Below are 16,620 nucleotides of genomic sequence, written 5' to 3'. Positions count from 1 at the left end.
GATCTCGTTCAGGATTTCTTCCAGGCTTTCTCAGCAAATCTGCTTTTTCAGGCGCGAATCAGGAGATACGTGACTACAGCGGCAAGAAACCCAGGCAGTATCTAGTCTCGCAGGAGGCGGCCGTCAGCCAGGACACGTTCCACAGTAAGTACACACTTCTTGGCGAAAGGAGACGCCGCCACTTAGCCGGAAGTAATTGCGAGCGCCCGGAAACTTCGCGCAAACGTTGTAAATAATTCACGAAGGGCTGCGCCCGTGGATGATCTCGGCGTGTTCCTGGTGACTCGTCGAAGTCATCTTGGAACTTTGATCAGAAGCTGTATAAGGATGTTCCTTCTACCCGATTTCCATCATTTTGTTCATTAACACCTTTTTCAAGATGTCCAATCTGTACCCTTTTATGAATATTCCTTTCCGACATTCCAACTTGCAACGAAACTGCAACAAGATCGATCCGGCAAGTTCTGAATTTCTTTTTCCTCGCACGAGTCGCCAAGTGAGACGTGTCTTTGTCTCGTGCTGCAGAACGAGCTGTGGAGAGACGGTGGTTTGCTGCACAACGTGGAAACAAAAGACGTAATCGCCATTCTACAGAGTTTCGGTCGAAACTCTCGGATTCCGTGCGAAATGCAGCTCGAACCCGTTCGCCGTGCAGCCAATCACGCTACGAGATAGATCGCAACTTTTGCCGCTTGTTTGTAGTCTCGTTGCCACCGTTGTCAAGAATCCCGATAGCCCATTCACGATATTCCATGGCATTCTCACCCACACCAGCAATCGCAACCCCGTCGATCCGCCGTTTCTCTGATCCACTTCCCGAAAAGCGCATGGCGCAACACTGAGCATATTGTTCGCACTACGAGTAGCGATTTGCTCAGATTAGATGTACATCGCTTACACTTTTAGCTTCACACTACTAACATCGCATCTCCGCACTCTTCTGCGTATACTAACTCTCATGCACGTCTAGCATCCTTACCTTAGCATCACCATGATTAACTCGTGCCATCAACAGTGCTGCAACTGGCAATCCTTCGGGATATCTCCCCAGGATATCCCTCTGTCGCTTTCCAGGGGGAAGTGGAAGGGAAAAAGTCACGGGGTGATATCCCGGATCGTCCGAGACGGGGTCTCTTTGGTTGCGGGTACTCTTTTCATTGTGGGTGAGTACTTCGGGGTTCTGGAAGTGTTCTTCTGTTGTAGGGAGTACTGCTGACGTTACGCTCAGGCAAGTTGAGAAGCGCACCGCTAAAGTAGTAAAACGCTTGTGTCGCAAGATTAAAGTACGTAGGCGCACCTTAGAGTAACGTATGACTGTCACTTTCCTACGCTTCTCTGACGTGAGTATCCCGAAGTTTCACGCGCCTCGCATCAGCCTCGCTCCGAGAAATATCCGAGCGTATCCGCCGAAAGGAGCGAGCCTTAACGCGCGCCCGTTCCGTTTCCGGCGGGTCCTTGGAGCAACAACGGAAGTCATCATCCATCGCCATTTCGCACCAAGTGTGCCTGAAATGTCGAAAGTGCTGATGCGTTGAAGCGTTGTTTCGCAGCTCGTTACGTCTATCCTCTTTCGGGGTGATAATAACTATCTCCGCCTGCATAAAACATTCTTACCTCATGAGGTAATACCTTGAAGTATTGTACAATTTTAAATCATGGCCGGAGTGACGGAAATGATTTTGTTACATTCTTTTTTGTGCGTAATGTCCTTCCGCACCGATGTGCTAATCACACGTTTCGCGAATGACTGCAAAACGCGAATGCTCAAAGTGACAGTAGAATATGAAATCCCTCTGGCACCTGGTAGAGAAATAGTGTTACATAACGTTAGGTAAGGCAATGTGCGAAGCGAAATGAATATTGTAAACTCACATCCGTTACATCGGCGAAACGCTGATGTATTTTCAATTAATGGGTAACAGAGAGCTCGATCTCGTCACAGCTTAATTTCGCTTCGCATTACCGCCGCTATTATTAATGTATTGTTTCCACGTACGTGTGTCTATGTGCGCGCGAGCGCGATATTTTGTTATACGTGAATGAGCATGCACATGTATTTACTTCGGTCGATTCTCAGCATCGCGTTTCACTCGTGCACCAGATAATTATTACATTTAGTAACAATGACAGAGCGTGTGATCCACGAAAGGGAAAGTGGGCTCCATTCTTATACACTAATCTCGTATAAAACTGCATTAATTTCATCGGGTCTCCTCCATCCTGTCTCACATGGCGCAGATCTGCTACTTTTATCGACTACACGAAGTAACATTTCCCTCGCAGTCATTAATTTCTCATTCACGGATTTATTAATAAACGCTAACTTCTACTCCTGTTAAAGAAATTTATTAAATAGGCAATGTCTGCTAATATCGTATACTAAAAAACTGGCATTCTTTCTCTCTGATCGGTTCTAACTCACACGTGTAATATGTTTTCTTGCGTCACTTTTCCCATTTCTCGCTGCCTGTACGAAACATAATTTCAAATAATTTTCTATTTTATTTCAGAAATAAAGGCCAGAAAAAAGCAAGCAGGTAAGAAATAATTTCTTTGCTGTCCGAACTTATTAGTAGACGCTAACTTAACGCATGAGACGAGCTATAGATAGACATCGTCGTGGCATATAGCAAGTAGTTTATTTTTCGTCACACTACATCAGTAATTTCGCTTATGTCTGATATAATTTTAGTTTGAATAATTCTTATAATTTTCAAATAACACTACAGCAGAATTATTAGAAATAGAAATACGCGAGCTAGTCAATCTGCTATATAATATTCTTCTGCTGTAAAAGTTACGTTATAATAAGTAAGCTGAAGAGAGTTTGTGGGAGAGCCGCAAGCGCTTTAACCGAGTGATTGATTGAATATACAGAGAAAGACCTTGGTTTCTTACGAATTGGTTCTTTGAACGTTCGCGTGAAACGGACGACGGAAGCCGTCAGCCAGTTCTTGGGCGTGGCAACTAGTAACACGGCAAGCAGCAGCAACAGCAACGAGAAAATTCATAAATCGTGGGGATCTGCGGATAATGTTCAGGTATTATTTCCTTGGACTCAGCACGCCCCGTAGAACGTGCGTGAACGTTACATTCAAATAATACGTAGTCTCCTAACAGGAAAATGCTCAGTTTCCTTGATTCCAACATTGAAACAGGGAAACTCTGCGAGATATAAAATTAACAATGAGATACAAAATTAGCAGCTATCACGCAAACGTAAGATAAAACTATTCCAACATCAGGCAGTGTAGAAATTAAATTAGAGATCAAAACCCCTGCATCGCCTGCATGTACCGTCGTTATCGATCTACTTATGATCAAACAGGTCTAACTAGCTCAAAGTGCTCAGTCCCTTATTTTTATCGCGACGCGAAAAGTAACGCTAAATCCAATATTCAGGCACTGTTTCGCACCATTCAGTCTAATGTCTCGCATATTACAATCACATATTACATATTACACTTCTCTCGTCCCAAGCTGGACAAGCTGATGCCGCCGCCGAAGTACGCGCCCATCAGGAAACGCAGGAGCAGGTGGCCACAGGATTACGGCTCGTCACAGGATCAGCAGCAGGTCGCGAGTCAGCCGACTACCCCGTTACTGCAAGGCAAGGTCAGCCGATCAAAGCGGTCCGTTCAGCGCCGTCAGACGTGCACGTCGTCCGTCAGCTCCAGCTCCATCGGGTCTGCCGGCATCCAGCAGAACGGCGACTCGGACTCGGACACGGCCTGCGGCTTCGACTCTGCGTGGCGAGGATCCGCCCAACTGTAACCAGCGTAACACATCACCCTGGGCACTCTCGTTCACGCTTATCCAGCACATCCAGCGTACAGATGCGAGGAGATGCGAGCTCTTCAACTTCTCTTCGGCTTTTCTTCTTCAGTGGCGAGTTTTGGAGCCTTCCTCTCATGAGGTGGTTGAAGAAGGATATGAATGATTTTCTTGCTGCTTTAGTTATTTCTGCCGACGAATTGAAACGATAATATTTTGGACCTTCGAATTTCTAGTTTTAAGACTTCTCTAGACTTTGAAATGTTCCGATTATTATCATATTTGTCATATTTAATTGTTTCATAATGCGGAGTAACATAGTCTGATGTATATAATAATAATGGGCCTTATAACTTTGGATTCGCGACTGTGTTGTATACTTTAAGTTATGTAAGTATTTGTACGTTGCGAACTTTCGCATATGTCTAAACGATACGGGTGCTCATATATATATTTTATGATAATTGATGGATAAGGATCATTTTAGTAAGTTTTAGTAAGTCTTTTCAAGGAACTTTTCGACGCGCATTTATCAATAAGAGATGTTAATAATTATTTTGTGAACTAATATAGGGAAACAATTATTAATTATTTGTGTATATTATATTTTGTGCTGTCATATAAGTAATAAACATCACATCTGAATGATACTAAAGTGTTTATCGACTGCGCTTATTTATTGACTAAATATATTTTTAAAATATTTTAATATTGCGCAATAACATTTTTTGTTGAATCCAACATAATAAAAAATAGTCTTAATATCGTCTTGTACTATAACGTCTTTCATCATTTCGCGGCAGTGCACAGACATCTACGGAACATACAAGAAGAACAAATGTTCTTCAAGATAAATATCTATCTCTGTTTCATATATTTTTATAAGCTTATTTTATTGCTGAGATTGCCTATCTTCTTTCAAACATCCTGCTCTATAGCCTCGGTACTGTAGTGACATCCATGCAGAATCAAGAGAAACTGATGACAATTCGATAGGTAAATAGTCGAAGTAGTCTAAAAATAAGCTATAAGGATAAGTCGTGCTCGTCGGATAATACATTTTAGCAAGTAGCGATTTTCCTTTATAATTTCTTCTCATTTTCTCTGTTTTCCTTTCTTTTCCTCACTCACTTGAAATCTATCACTGAATTGTATTATCCAAAAATGAAACTTTCCTCCTCTATCTAGTCTATCATTGAGTTATACTACCTCATTTTTCAGACAAAAACAGTGGAGGCTCGTAGCGGAATTTTCTAGAACTAATGTTTAGGTGCATTGGTAGCTCCGGAGCGCCTGCATCATTGCAATTTGTTGAACACAGTTGGTAGCAAATTTGCCATTCTGCAGGCGCCAATCGGTTGTTAAATTAGTTCCAAAAAGTCCGCTACGAGCCTCCACTGTCGTTGCTTGAAGCGTGAGCCGTGAAGTATAGTAGTATAACTCGATAATAGAGACAGGCGGCATTTTTATTTTCACGACTCGTAGGAGGTTAGAATTTCCTTTATTTTTAAATATTACTATAAAGAGTGAATTGGAAGAACTTGTTATTTATAGGTAATATTATCGAATAGCAAATTAAATAGCTTTTCATTTTCCGTAGAATTATCGCAAAAATTTTAAATAAAAGAAAAGAAGGAGATTCACTTAGCGTTACTGAGCAACATCCTCATCTCGCGCAATCGTACTTCACCGTGGTAGTGACGTGTTGCCGTAGTTTGACAACAAGCCGGTTCATGTGTTAAAATAAAGCTCTTTAAAATTTGCATAGAAAAAAGATTCTGTCTTTTCCCCAGCGCATGATATTTCTTACAAGATGTTTGTGACAATGTTCCTGTGAAAACACGGTTTCTTTTGCTAACATGTTATACATTCTACCAGTGAATACCGAGGATCATTTGTCATTGTGAATAAGCCGCACGTTGTTTTACAGTTTGCCTGTCCCATTCTTTAAAATCGCGATGAGGATGAAGATATAGCTTCTGTACACTGAAGGACGCATTGCAGAGGCATCCCAGCGTTTTGTACGCGTGGAAAGATGTATGACATATGTCACCCTAGCGTGAGTAATTTTCTTTCTTGTCTCGTCTAGTCTTGTATGGAAGAGAAACGCGCATGCAACGCTTCATGTGATGTATACATGAATGTTCAGAGTATAGGATTTTCGTTCTTTATGATTCCCTACTGTTCGCAGTACTATCACCTGTGCAAACTTGGCTGCAACGATCCTGTGAAGACCAGCACTGCCTTTTACGTTTACATTGAACTGTGCGAAGGTATGTATGCTTTGTATCTGCAATCTTTGAGCAATGAGATCATTGCAGACACGTGTAATTATTACTGTTGTTGATCCACAGCGAAGCGATTCTGGGATGTCAAGTACAAGTACAAGGAGGAGCTCGATCTGCTTTATTTGGAGGTGAGGAAGAAGGAGCATTCTCCACTAGAAATCTATATACCTTGGCCAGTCAAACATAACATTTCTCTCAACAAGATTCAGAAGATGCAACAGGCATTGCAAAATGAACGGTAATTAGAATTCTATTATTTTCAACAAATATAAATCTGTATTAACATTTATCTTGATCCAACTTGCAAATATTTTACTATAAATTTTATTATTTCGTAAATAATTAATTTTATCCGGCACAGATTAACATTCGTATTCAAGTCCGAAGACAGCAGCAGTGTGTTCTACACGGTGAGCGCGGGTCTCGTGAAGCCGGCAGCACCGGAAGTAACCAGGCAATTGAAAGAAAAGGAGGAGAGGAGATCGAACTTGGAAGCGGAAATCCGGCGGAATACGTCGAACGTATACGAATTGGCAAAGAGTTCCACTTTGCGCCGGAAGAGCGATGATCAAAGTCGCAATCCTGGCCCGAGCACTAGTCTAGAATCTATAATAAATATCGATTCCAGTTTGGACATATTATGATACTTTTCCTTTATTTGCTGTTAAATTTTGATGTAATATGCATCTGCTTCTTGCAGATCGTCTATCTTTCTTTGTTTCTGTGGTACTTAGCGGTTTATGCATAAATTTAGTTGACACGTACAAAGTTCCTATATAACGAATTGTATTTAACGCATTGTAATATTCGAAATTCGGTGTAGACAACAAAATGCAACGATAGAAGGTGTAGATGAAAAATTGAGATGTATATTTTTCAGATTTATTTCTTTGAAGTAATTCATACGCGCACATAATGCGAATTTTGAGGATACTTCTAAGGATTGCATAATATTGTTTAAAGTGATATGTGATAAGCTGCCACTGCGAATATATATATGCATTAAATAAATTAATTCTTAAAAATCTTCAGCCCCTTCTCTTTTCTTCTCTTAGCCGTACAGTACTCGTGTATTAATTAGTGGATACTACAAAATACGAGGCACATAATCTTTCTTATTACAAAACTAACGATAAATATATAGCGAACATTTTAATCAAAATTACATCTAGTAATGCTGTATAATTATGTATATATAAAAAAAGACGTATAACGAAGTACAATAATCTAATAACATCTACGAATCGAGAGTAAATCTATCTACAAAAAAAATCATGTAATATTTGTATATATGTACACATTTAAAAATTACCATGTTGTTTCTTTAGACCACATCATGTATTCAAAAATTGAATAATTTAGCGTCTTGCAGGTAATATCTGCGCGGGAGAGTAATTTGTTCATAACGCTTTCTTATGACGTACATCAAGTTACACATGTATGTGCTGTTAAACAAAAAATAGGTATACAAAATTACATTAGATTGACGTAGAAATATTTTCGTCGTACGAAATTGTTTATAAGGTCTCCAAAGCTGTAGACTTCGGCCGTTAAAATCTCCGCTCCGTACCGCTCTACAAATTAGGCCACTGGCACAGTAGCCTCTTACATGCGACGCGTATTTTTAATAAATGCTGCCTACGTGTTAATCTTCTGCCTGTTTTTTATCACTTAATAACTTTGCAAAAATTTTATATTCTTTGTTTCAAAATTACACAATGTGTGTAAAAAAAAAGAAGCTTCGAATATTGGGTATACATTAATCATATAAAACAGACACATTAAAAATCCTGCATTAGTTACCCTTCAAATGATTTGCCAGTGTGTTCGACCAAAAGTATTCTAGGGATACTTAAAGTATTTTTTTCTACACGTTTCAAACATCGTGTGTGTATATAAGAGTTATGTATAAAATAGATACCAAAGTGGTTATCAATTTATGATTGCAATAAGGCAACTAGGTACTCTCGAGTCTATCACTAGTGATACAGTTAATTTTTTCAAATGCTTGATATTAAAGTTTCACAAATAGTTCTGGTTAGTTACATATTTGTCCACTTTATTAGTATTGAGAGGAAATTACAAATAAATTTAATAATTTGATAGTACAATGAGGCAATTTAGGCAATTAATATTTAGTAAAATCCTAAGAAACATTTTGATGGTTTGATACCATGACTAATAAGTGCGGAATAAGCATGGAATAAAATTAAATAAGCTACATGCGAATTGCCTCGAAATTTATCAAATTTATTTGCAATATCCTTTTTCATATATTTTTTTTATAAAGTTCATAACTCAATCTTCAATTCTAATTTTACGATGTACAGTTAGAGATAAATGACAAGTCAGAAAGATAATTTACAATATCCGATTGGATCACATCATTTTAGAAACATCCAAAAAGAAATTTCTAGTTATATATATTGTACGTTATCAAAAATCGTCCGAATTATCGTGTAGGCACCTTTTATGAGATAAACGAGGTCTATACCATAGGTAACGTTCAAATCGCGTTCGTGTGTACGGAAATATCGGAAATGACAAGCAAATCCTGTAGAGGATTAATCGTTAATCAGTTACGATACGGTTACGGTTATACAAGGATAACAATAGCGTTTGTAACGGAACGAAAGATTTCGCGAAAATCAGAAGAAGGGAAATTTAATTTAAGCCGCATGTGATAAGATCCAACAGCTATTTCGAGTCTCGCACAGTTCTCAGATAATTCTCAGCAAGATTAGAAGCAAATCTTAAGAAAAACGTCCAAGCACGTTCGTAGCTGAATGTGTGAACTCGACTTAGCAGCATCATCTCGTGTCACGAAAAGTTCATGAAAATTTATCGCGAAGCATTACTGTCGCGATAACTGTCGACCATTAGAAGTATCATCCATCGTTAATTCCGTCGTCCGATTATTTGATTATATATTTATATATACATAATATGGAGCACATGAACTCGTAAAAGTACCTCGTTAGAAACTAAGATACGAATGGTAGATAACTAAACGATGCGAATATAATAGATATATTTTAGGATACATACGTTAGACGAATCTAAAGAATCCTGATGTACGGCATAAACATTGCTGCCTCGCGTGACGTCGCAGAGCTCACATGCCTCATGCCATTGTGATCTTGCAAAGTTAGCTAGATACATATCTCTATTTATATTTATATGCGTCAATGAAATTTTCAATCAATTATCATCATAGTAGACATGGTGTACGATTAATGAGAGCGCCGAACGTTCCACTCGCGGTACGATTGTGATTGTTGTAGCGCCATTTCAATCTCAATTCTTTATCACATGAGCATGAGCAAGTACACAGCTACATTTTGATTTATCTTACGCTTCGCTTAATGAATTTTTAATGCTGCTCGCGTTATGATTATTATCCTTTAAGCTCTACGAGGATATATACGAAATCTTTGAGTAATTGCGTATATGTATGCGTCGCTGTACACGATAATAATAATATAAGTGATAACGAAAGTATTGAAAATGATGTATTCTCACGAAAAATAAATCCCGTGCGCGTTTAATACTAGCAAAAGGACAGTGCTCGCGGAGATCACTTCTGTAAATATATAATCTAAAAGTATTCTTGTGTATATATATATATATATATATATATATATATTTATTTATTTATGCGAAGAAACTTCTTTGTCAGTAGGCTCTTATCGTCCTCTCTTTGCTCGATCGGAATCCTTTCGGAATTAGTTTTAATAATTGAACCAAGTGTGTCAATCGCGAACTCACGCTTATGCTCGTCTCGTTAATTCAACATTTTTGGACACGTTTATTTCGGCATGAAACCCGACTGAGATTGACAATACGATCGGAGACAAAATTCCCGTATATACCAACTACTACCCACTAAAATCGTGTAACTCATACGCGTTAGTGGAAAACCTGAGATTCGATAGAAGGATTTCTCTCTTGTAGATCTGCCTACTCTGATCGTTCACGTAGCATCAGAATGAAAAACAGAAATCTATACACGATATAACGATATATATGGTATATATTGCTCAAATAAACAAACGCACGAATACCGTATTGATACGGTTGCGCTGGCTCCAACGTAGTATAACCACTTTCTGCCTTAGTCACGACGTGTGCCGATTTTTCCGTCGAGAGATGCTGATCACGGCTGATCACGGCTGATCACTATGGCTAGCACCAATCAGCCATGTAGGTAAAGTCCTTGAACAGACTTTGCTCTAGGTCACTAAGAGGCCGAGGATCTTTCGGAGGCGTCAACTGAGGTTTCTCCGATGTAAATTCTTCGTCAAAGTTGCTCACGTCCTCCACCGAGTGCTAACAACGGGGAAAACATTTCTCGTAAATAAATATCACGTTTAAAATCTTTATAATTTAAATTATTAATATCGATATCTAAATTGGATTTATTATTTTTGTATATTTATATACAAAATTTACAGATTCTGTATAGAGCGATGAAAGTAAATCAATACTCACGATTACTGGAACGAAGGGTGGCTTCACGCGCCTCAGAAGCAAGTCGTCCCAAGCGATGTGTCTGAAGAATGCTTGCTTCTTCACGTCTTCTGCGTCCCTCTCGCTGCTGCCTAATCTCCTGTCCGGATTCTTCCTGAGTAACTGATGACAGAGATACACGCATGAAATGTACGCTACAAGGACTTGGAAGAATGACAGAATAACGATGACAGAGAAACGCTTACTCTTCTCATGATTGCTATTGCTTCCAGAGAAAGAAATCGTGGGTATCGCACTTCGTCGTTTACGATGGAGTCGAACACTTCCTCCTCATCGTCACCTGGGAAGGGAGACTGAAAAAGAATTTTATATAGTGTCAAAGTACATGTGATATATCTTAACAATAATTACCTCTCCGACAAGCATTTCGAATATCAGGACTCCAAGACCCCACCAATCCACGGCTCGCGTATAGGAAGTCTCCGTCAGCACTTCAGGCGCCAAGAACTCGGGTGTACCGCAGAAGGTACCCGTTCTATCTCCATACCCCATGCCCTCCTTACACAGACCGAAATCCGCGATCTTCACGTAACCCTCTGTATCCAACAGCAGATTATCCAATTTCAAGTCTCTGCGAAGAAAGTACATCATAAAGTGCACGCTGATTTATTTAACGCAAATGTGCCAATGTAACAGCGGAAGCTGTAAATACCTGTAAATGATGCGATTTTCGTGCAAGTACTGTAATCCCAGGACGACGCAAGCGGAATAGAACACGGCGCGCGGCTCCCCGAACACATCGGCGTGTATATGCATCATGAGATCGCCACCGGCTGCGTACTCCATTACGAAACATACGTGTGCCTACAAGCAATTCTTTTACTTCTAATTGTCTGCTCCTGACAAATTGTATCAAAAAGCATGAGGAAAGGATGACGATTAGTACCTCGGTTTGGAAGCACGCGAACAGGTTCACGAGGAAGGGATGGCGCGTCGTGTTCGCCACTTCGAATATTCTCTTTTCGGAAAGTAACGACTCCACTTCGTCCCTGGCTATGATGTCCCCCTTCTTCAAGGCCTTGATCGCGAAGTACTCGCCCGTGTTTCTGTACTGCGACAGTATCACCTTGCCGAAGTGTCCGCGGCCGAGCACGGAGAGCAGCCTAAAGTTCTCCAGAGTCATGCCGGTAAGCTGCGAGTGCCTCCTCGACTCGTAGGCGCTGTCCCTGTACTGCTGAAGGGGTCTGATTGGCAGTTCATATACGACCTGAAAAACCAGAGATCTCCGGTGAACGCGACGTATTTCGTTCGTAATCACAGTGGCGTGTGCACACAAATGTACGTTTTTTAATTCTGCGTCGTCATAAAGTTAGACTTGTTACGAATAATCCACTATATGTATACGTCACAGAGAGAAATACAAGAAAATTGTGTATTAGTATTTTGTAGAGATACTTTACACACACATATATATATATATATATCTCTCTCCGATATGGTGGCAAGAGTTATTATACATGGCAATATTTCAATCACTAAATCTTTCATGCGATTAATTGTTAATTGTACCTACAATGCATGCAATATAAAATGAAAGAATTAAAGCTGCGCAGTTGATTCAAGATCGAGTATGTAAGAAAAGTGTAAAAATAAAAAAAACAATAGTTTACACACATGCAGGAATAAGACGAAAGCATCGAAAGAAATAACGTAATTCGTTTCCGGCGTTTACGTACGACACGCTAGAAGCAAGCAAAGCAACGCTGTGTGTATGTGGAGGTGGTATGTACCTCATCCTCAGGAAACTCGACGACGGGTTGGGGCGAGGGTGTGCGTGGAGAGGGTGGTGCGATCAGCACAGGGCGAGGCTCTGTCACAAGGGGCCTCAAATTTGCGCCCTGAGGCCCCCCCTTTTCCTCGTTCAGAAAATCAAACTCCCTTAACGCACTCTGTAACTACATCACTATCTCCTTAGCTCGGATCTCTTAGCTCAATTGCAGTGAAATTTTCGGGTGCGCCATCGGAATTCCTCTGATTCGACGCGTGCATTCTCACGGTAGCTTTCGAATGTGTAATTTATAGAATTCTCGTAGCATGTATCGTAATGGTTATTGCGTTTTATCATCGTGATGGGGAGTTTGGAATTGTATAGTTTGCTGACTGCACGCAGTCAATCAAGGCGGCTGAATCGTTCGATTGACTGCGCAGGGAAATAAAATTGTATTCATTGCAAAATAAAATCGAGACCGTCTAAAAACAAGAAACGTACCTGTCTAAATAAAAGAATTGTGTGTAACGACTAAAAGATTGCTCTTTTGAAGCAAAAGTGCAAATTAAACTAATACTACTGTCTCTCGTGTAACTGCGGAAGGATACATGATATACCTGATAACATGCCGCATCAAGATATATATGTATGTACAGATTCACATTAAATATTACGAATTCTCAAAAATCAATCTATGTCTATATAGCACGTCATACGTCTGATATCTATAAACTATTTTGGCCCATAACCAGGAGATTCCAAGCCTTGAGATTCTAATAAATATTACTACGATATTCTTATATAAAAAAAAGTAGGTCAAAGAAAAATATCAGGCCTGAATTGAAAAATAATATTGATAGCGTAAAATATCAAGCTTAAACTCAATATAACGCAAATTCGTACGGCAATTTGCGACATCTCAGTAATCTTTTATGTCTTTTTACATCGAAAGCAGGAATTGACAAATACGTATAATGCGATAAACGTTTCACAAATAATATGTATCGCTTATCAATAGTGTCGGGCTCGTTTGAATCAACAATATAATAATAATGCTGATGTGCAAAAATACAAAAGAATCTACCTCTTGATCCAATTTAGGCGGTGGAGCGGGTGCAGGTATCGAGGGTTTCTTCGTGACAGTTGGTGGTGGTGGCGGGGGATGCTCCGGAGGACGTGGCAGTGTTGGACTGTTACTAGACGTTGACATTCCCAAGGGTCGCGTGCCACCCAAGCCAGCCTTCTCTGGATCAGGCACTTCGCCGGGAGTCTCGGGCTTATCTTCTATTGAGGTATCGAATACGAGTTGCAACGGTTGTGGTCCTGCGCCAAGATCACGGAATAAAGTAAGTATCTCCGCAGAAGTTTGCGTCAGGTCTTATGGCAGATCACGACGAGATCGAAACGAATCTCACCTGACGGCGGGCTTTCGGAGTTCCTGGAGTTGTGTAGCGAGGGCGCTGACCGCTTAAGCAATCTGCCCCAAGTCGCAACATTTATGTTCATCTGATTCGCTCTCGGGAAGTTCTTCACCTGTTGCTTGAAGATTTTGCGCTGGCGCTGCAATTTGGGCTTCCGCGATATCATCGGATTCAGGAATTTAATCTCCGCGAATAACAGGCCCTGTGGTTCCAACTGTAAAGCCATGCCGTGCCGAACATCGTCAATAAACTCTTCCAGGCGTAAGAATTTTACCGCGCAAAGAGATCGCCAATCCTTCCAATAAATGCCTATTTCAAGTTCCCTCGATTTATCTAGCTCGATAGAAAACCTAGAAATTTATCGAACGCATGATAACAATTGAATTTGTATGTATTATTATATTTAATGTAATTATCATTGCTAATGAATTAACAATTACCTTTGGTCCCAAGCTTGCTGGGAACATGGACGCCAACTAGTTTGGCCTACAGTTTGGTTATCCAGTTTTATAACTGCCATAATATCATCTAAAAGTGATAGGACAATTAGTGACGAATTTCGAAGTATCGCTGATACTCCCAGAATATTAAAGACTCACTGCTTGTTTCATCTTTCACACTATATGACTTGCTTGAGCTGCGTCCCGTGACACCCTTAACGAAACTACGTAAATCAGGACTAGCGGGATGCTCTCTCCTCGTACGCCCAGGCACTTCTTCCGCCAAGTCTTGACAACCCATCAGCCTTACCTGAAACATGCCGTAACATGTAAGAGAACCGAAGTTAAATGATTAAATTTTTTTCCCTATATTTAAAGGTCTTCAACATACCTCTAATTGTCCTGTGACTGCTGCGCATCTTGATACTGAAGCCGGTACGGTAGCTTTACCCTCCAAGGGACCGCGGAACGGTTGTAGTGATGTATACGTAACAGGAACTGGACTAGCCGACTGTACGCTGGCTAATTCTCTCTTCAACTGAGCAGCGGTAGCGCTGTCGGGTGGTAGCTCTTGTCTCCTGAGCTCAAGAGACAATCTGAGCAAGTCCAATTTTCTACTGGATTCCGCAAGGCTTGCCTGAGCCTAGTAATTTACGATTTATGTAACAACATCCTATTCGTGAGATATTTCATATTGATATTACGAACTTAGCGTGAACAGGGAATTACACGCATGTGCAGACGAGCGACGTGTCCAACATATAATAAATATTTATTAACGGTCAATCAGTATAATAAGTACATCTCTGTTAATTCTTATAAATGCTCAATTTTCAGCAGAATGTGCGTTTAGCAGCTGTCATAATAATTAATTCAAATAAAAAAGCTACAGTAAATGGAATAGCTGAAAAAATATAAATTAAGCACACACATGAATCACAATATGTTCAAGTTTCCATGTTCAACAACGTTGGCACGAAATATGTATATTCGAATTTATCTTATGCATAGTAGTCTTACAACGTAAATCGTGAATTGGAAAGCAGTTTGCCGTTTCGGCAAATTAAAAACAAATCATCGATATGCTCAATCAGAATCTTCGGAAACCGTTGAGCAGGCATTGTCAGACGTCACTCCTTCCGCGGTTTGAACGCTGGGTGACGTTCGAGCTCGCTCAATGAGGAGGACCGTCCTCTTGCTCTATCCTCGAAGTAACTCCGACAGTGCTCACACGAGCATGTCGGATTTTTCGACGGGCCAATGTGATGACCGGGCTTTCGAAACGCGCTGATTACCGCTCCAAATCTTGAGGCCTTCAAGCTGTGATCGGTTCTCTCCCCGTACGGCGTGGTGAAGGGGGACGTCACGCGGGAGGGTATGGTGGACGGAAGAGGAGACGGGCTCTTCGACCCGAACGGACCGATACGATCGCGCAGAACATTTGAGTATGGAACGTAATCGCCGCGCATCGCGAATCGAGAAAGTTCCTCTTGAGCGTTTCTGTCTGCCGATCCTAACTCAGTCGCGTTGGGTTCTGTTTGATCTTCGCGGCGTACGATCGATTCCTTTCTAGCGCGTCGTGATTTGTCATCACCGGACATAAAGCTCCAGCCGACTGCTCCGCTGCCGTCGGAATCCTCGGCGCTCTCGCCGGACGACCAGCCTATCTCGTGCTTCGCGAAGTATTCTCTCATCTTCTTGTTTTGCAGCAGATGTTTCCGTTCGATCTGCGGTGACCGCCAAGTCCTCCTTTTCTCTCTGTCGGTTGCCGCTAAGACATCCATCTTCCGTATTCTATCGCGATCCGCAGAATTTGCGTACTCGAAGCTGTCGCAGGGCGTCAAGCCAGACTTGTTGTTAATCAGGGACTCGAGGTCCGAGAATGTGTCCTTCGACGACGTCATTGTCACGGAATCATAGTCGCATGGGGAGAGAGCGGTGCTGGACGAAGCCGCAGACCACGGTGCAGACTCGATATCCCGTATGCCGCTGTACGAGCTGAATCGCGAGGGGTAAAGAGAGCTCAGCACTTCGTCGCTGTCATATCCCTTCGAGCTGGCCAAAGACGGCAGCCGCATGGGTGCGTTTCTGAAACTTGCACATCGTCGCTCAGCACTGCGCTTCAGAAATGCGTTCGCATCCTGAAATCCCCGCGGTAGATTGCCCGCCGCTTGAGTGTGAGTGACTCGGACGTCCTCGTTCTCGAAGACGGTCCTGGGCGTGCTACGCTCGTCATCATCATCGTCGCTACTCGTGTCCGTACTGGCGTCATCGTCGGATCCCGTGCAGTAAACGTCGATGTGTACCGTCCGCGATTTGCGTTTGCTGCTGTCGTCTTTCGTGGAGTCCGATTTTTCCGAATCGACCGGAGGACCGGTACTGGTAGTCTTAACCGATGCTGGGGGCGATCGAATCTCCTGCTGAAAAATGACGATTGTAATTGGGATAACACTCATAAG

At 41.4% G+C, this 16,620-nt stretch overlaps 3 protein-coding genes across 5 annotated transcripts in view; 2 read left to right on the top strand and 1 right to left on the bottom strand.

Annotated features, from left to right (window-relative positions):
• Positions 1-4,424, top strand: part of LOC105283705 (ankyrin repeat domain-containing protein SOWAHB) — a 98,303-nt gene extending 93,879 nt beyond the window's left edge. Inside the window, exons 12-15 of the mRNA XM_011346688.3 lie at positions 52-144; positions 2,511-2,537; positions 2,878-3,041; positions 3,481-4,424. Coding sequence (XP_011344990.1) covers positions 52-144; positions 2,511-2,537; positions 2,878-3,041; positions 3,481-3,774 — 578 coding nt within the window. The 3' untranslated portion in view covers positions 3,775-4,424. The remainder of the gene's footprint in view (positions 1-51; positions 145-2,510; positions 2,538-2,877; positions 3,042-3,480) is intronic.
• Positions 4,425-5,171: 747 nt separating this feature from the next.
• Positions 5,172-7,081, top strand: LOC105283712 (tRNA-splicing endonuclease subunit Sen15). Of its 3 annotated transcripts, none has more exons than XM_011346701.2 (5): positions 5,172-5,262; positions 5,705-5,833; positions 5,966-6,047; positions 6,129-6,300; positions 6,424-7,081. In XM_011346701.2, exons 2-5 carry the CDS (start codon positions 5,810-5,812, stop codon positions 6,704-6,706), a joined length of 561 nt encoding a protein of 186 aa, XP_011345003.1. In that variant the 5' UTR covers positions 5,172-5,262; positions 5,705-5,809; the 3' UTR covers positions 6,707-7,081. The 3 variants fall into 3 exon arrangements, with proteins under 3 accessions (XP_011345003.1, XP_011345002.1, XP_011345001.1); XM_011346700.3 differs by lacking the exon at positions 5,172-5,262 and adding an exon at positions 5,452-5,618; XM_011346699.3 differs by lacking the exon at positions 5,172-5,262 and having other exon boundaries at positions 5,452-5,833.
• LOC105283711 (serine/threonine-protein kinase N) overlaps positions 6,931-16,620 on the bottom strand; it is a 35,536-nt gene continuing 25,846 nt past the window's right edge. Inside the window, 13 exon segments of the mRNA XM_026973376.1 lie at positions 6,931-10,391; positions 10,554-10,694; positions 10,778-10,885; positions 10,944-11,163; positions 11,245-11,396; positions 11,479-11,799; positions 12,323-12,481; positions 13,385-13,623; positions 13,716-14,071; positions 14,162-14,249; positions 14,321-14,471; positions 14,553-14,804; positions 15,457-16,581. Coding sequence (XP_026829177.1) covers positions 10,248-10,391; positions 10,554-10,694; positions 10,778-10,885; positions 10,944-11,163; positions 11,245-11,396; positions 11,479-11,799; positions 12,323-12,481; positions 13,385-13,623; positions 13,716-14,071; positions 14,162-14,249; positions 14,321-14,471; positions 14,553-14,804; positions 15,457-16,581 — 3,456 coding nt within the window. The 3' untranslated portion in view covers positions 6,931-10,247.

Source organism: Ooceraea biroi, chromosome 10, assembly GCF_003672135.1.
Source record: "Ooceraea biroi isolate clonal line C1 chromosome 10, Obir_v5.4, whole genome shotgun sequence".
NCBI lineage: Eukaryota > Metazoa > Arthropoda > Insecta > Hymenoptera > Formicidae > Ooceraea > Ooceraea biroi.
This window is presented reverse-complemented; position numbering and strand designations above follow the sequence as displayed.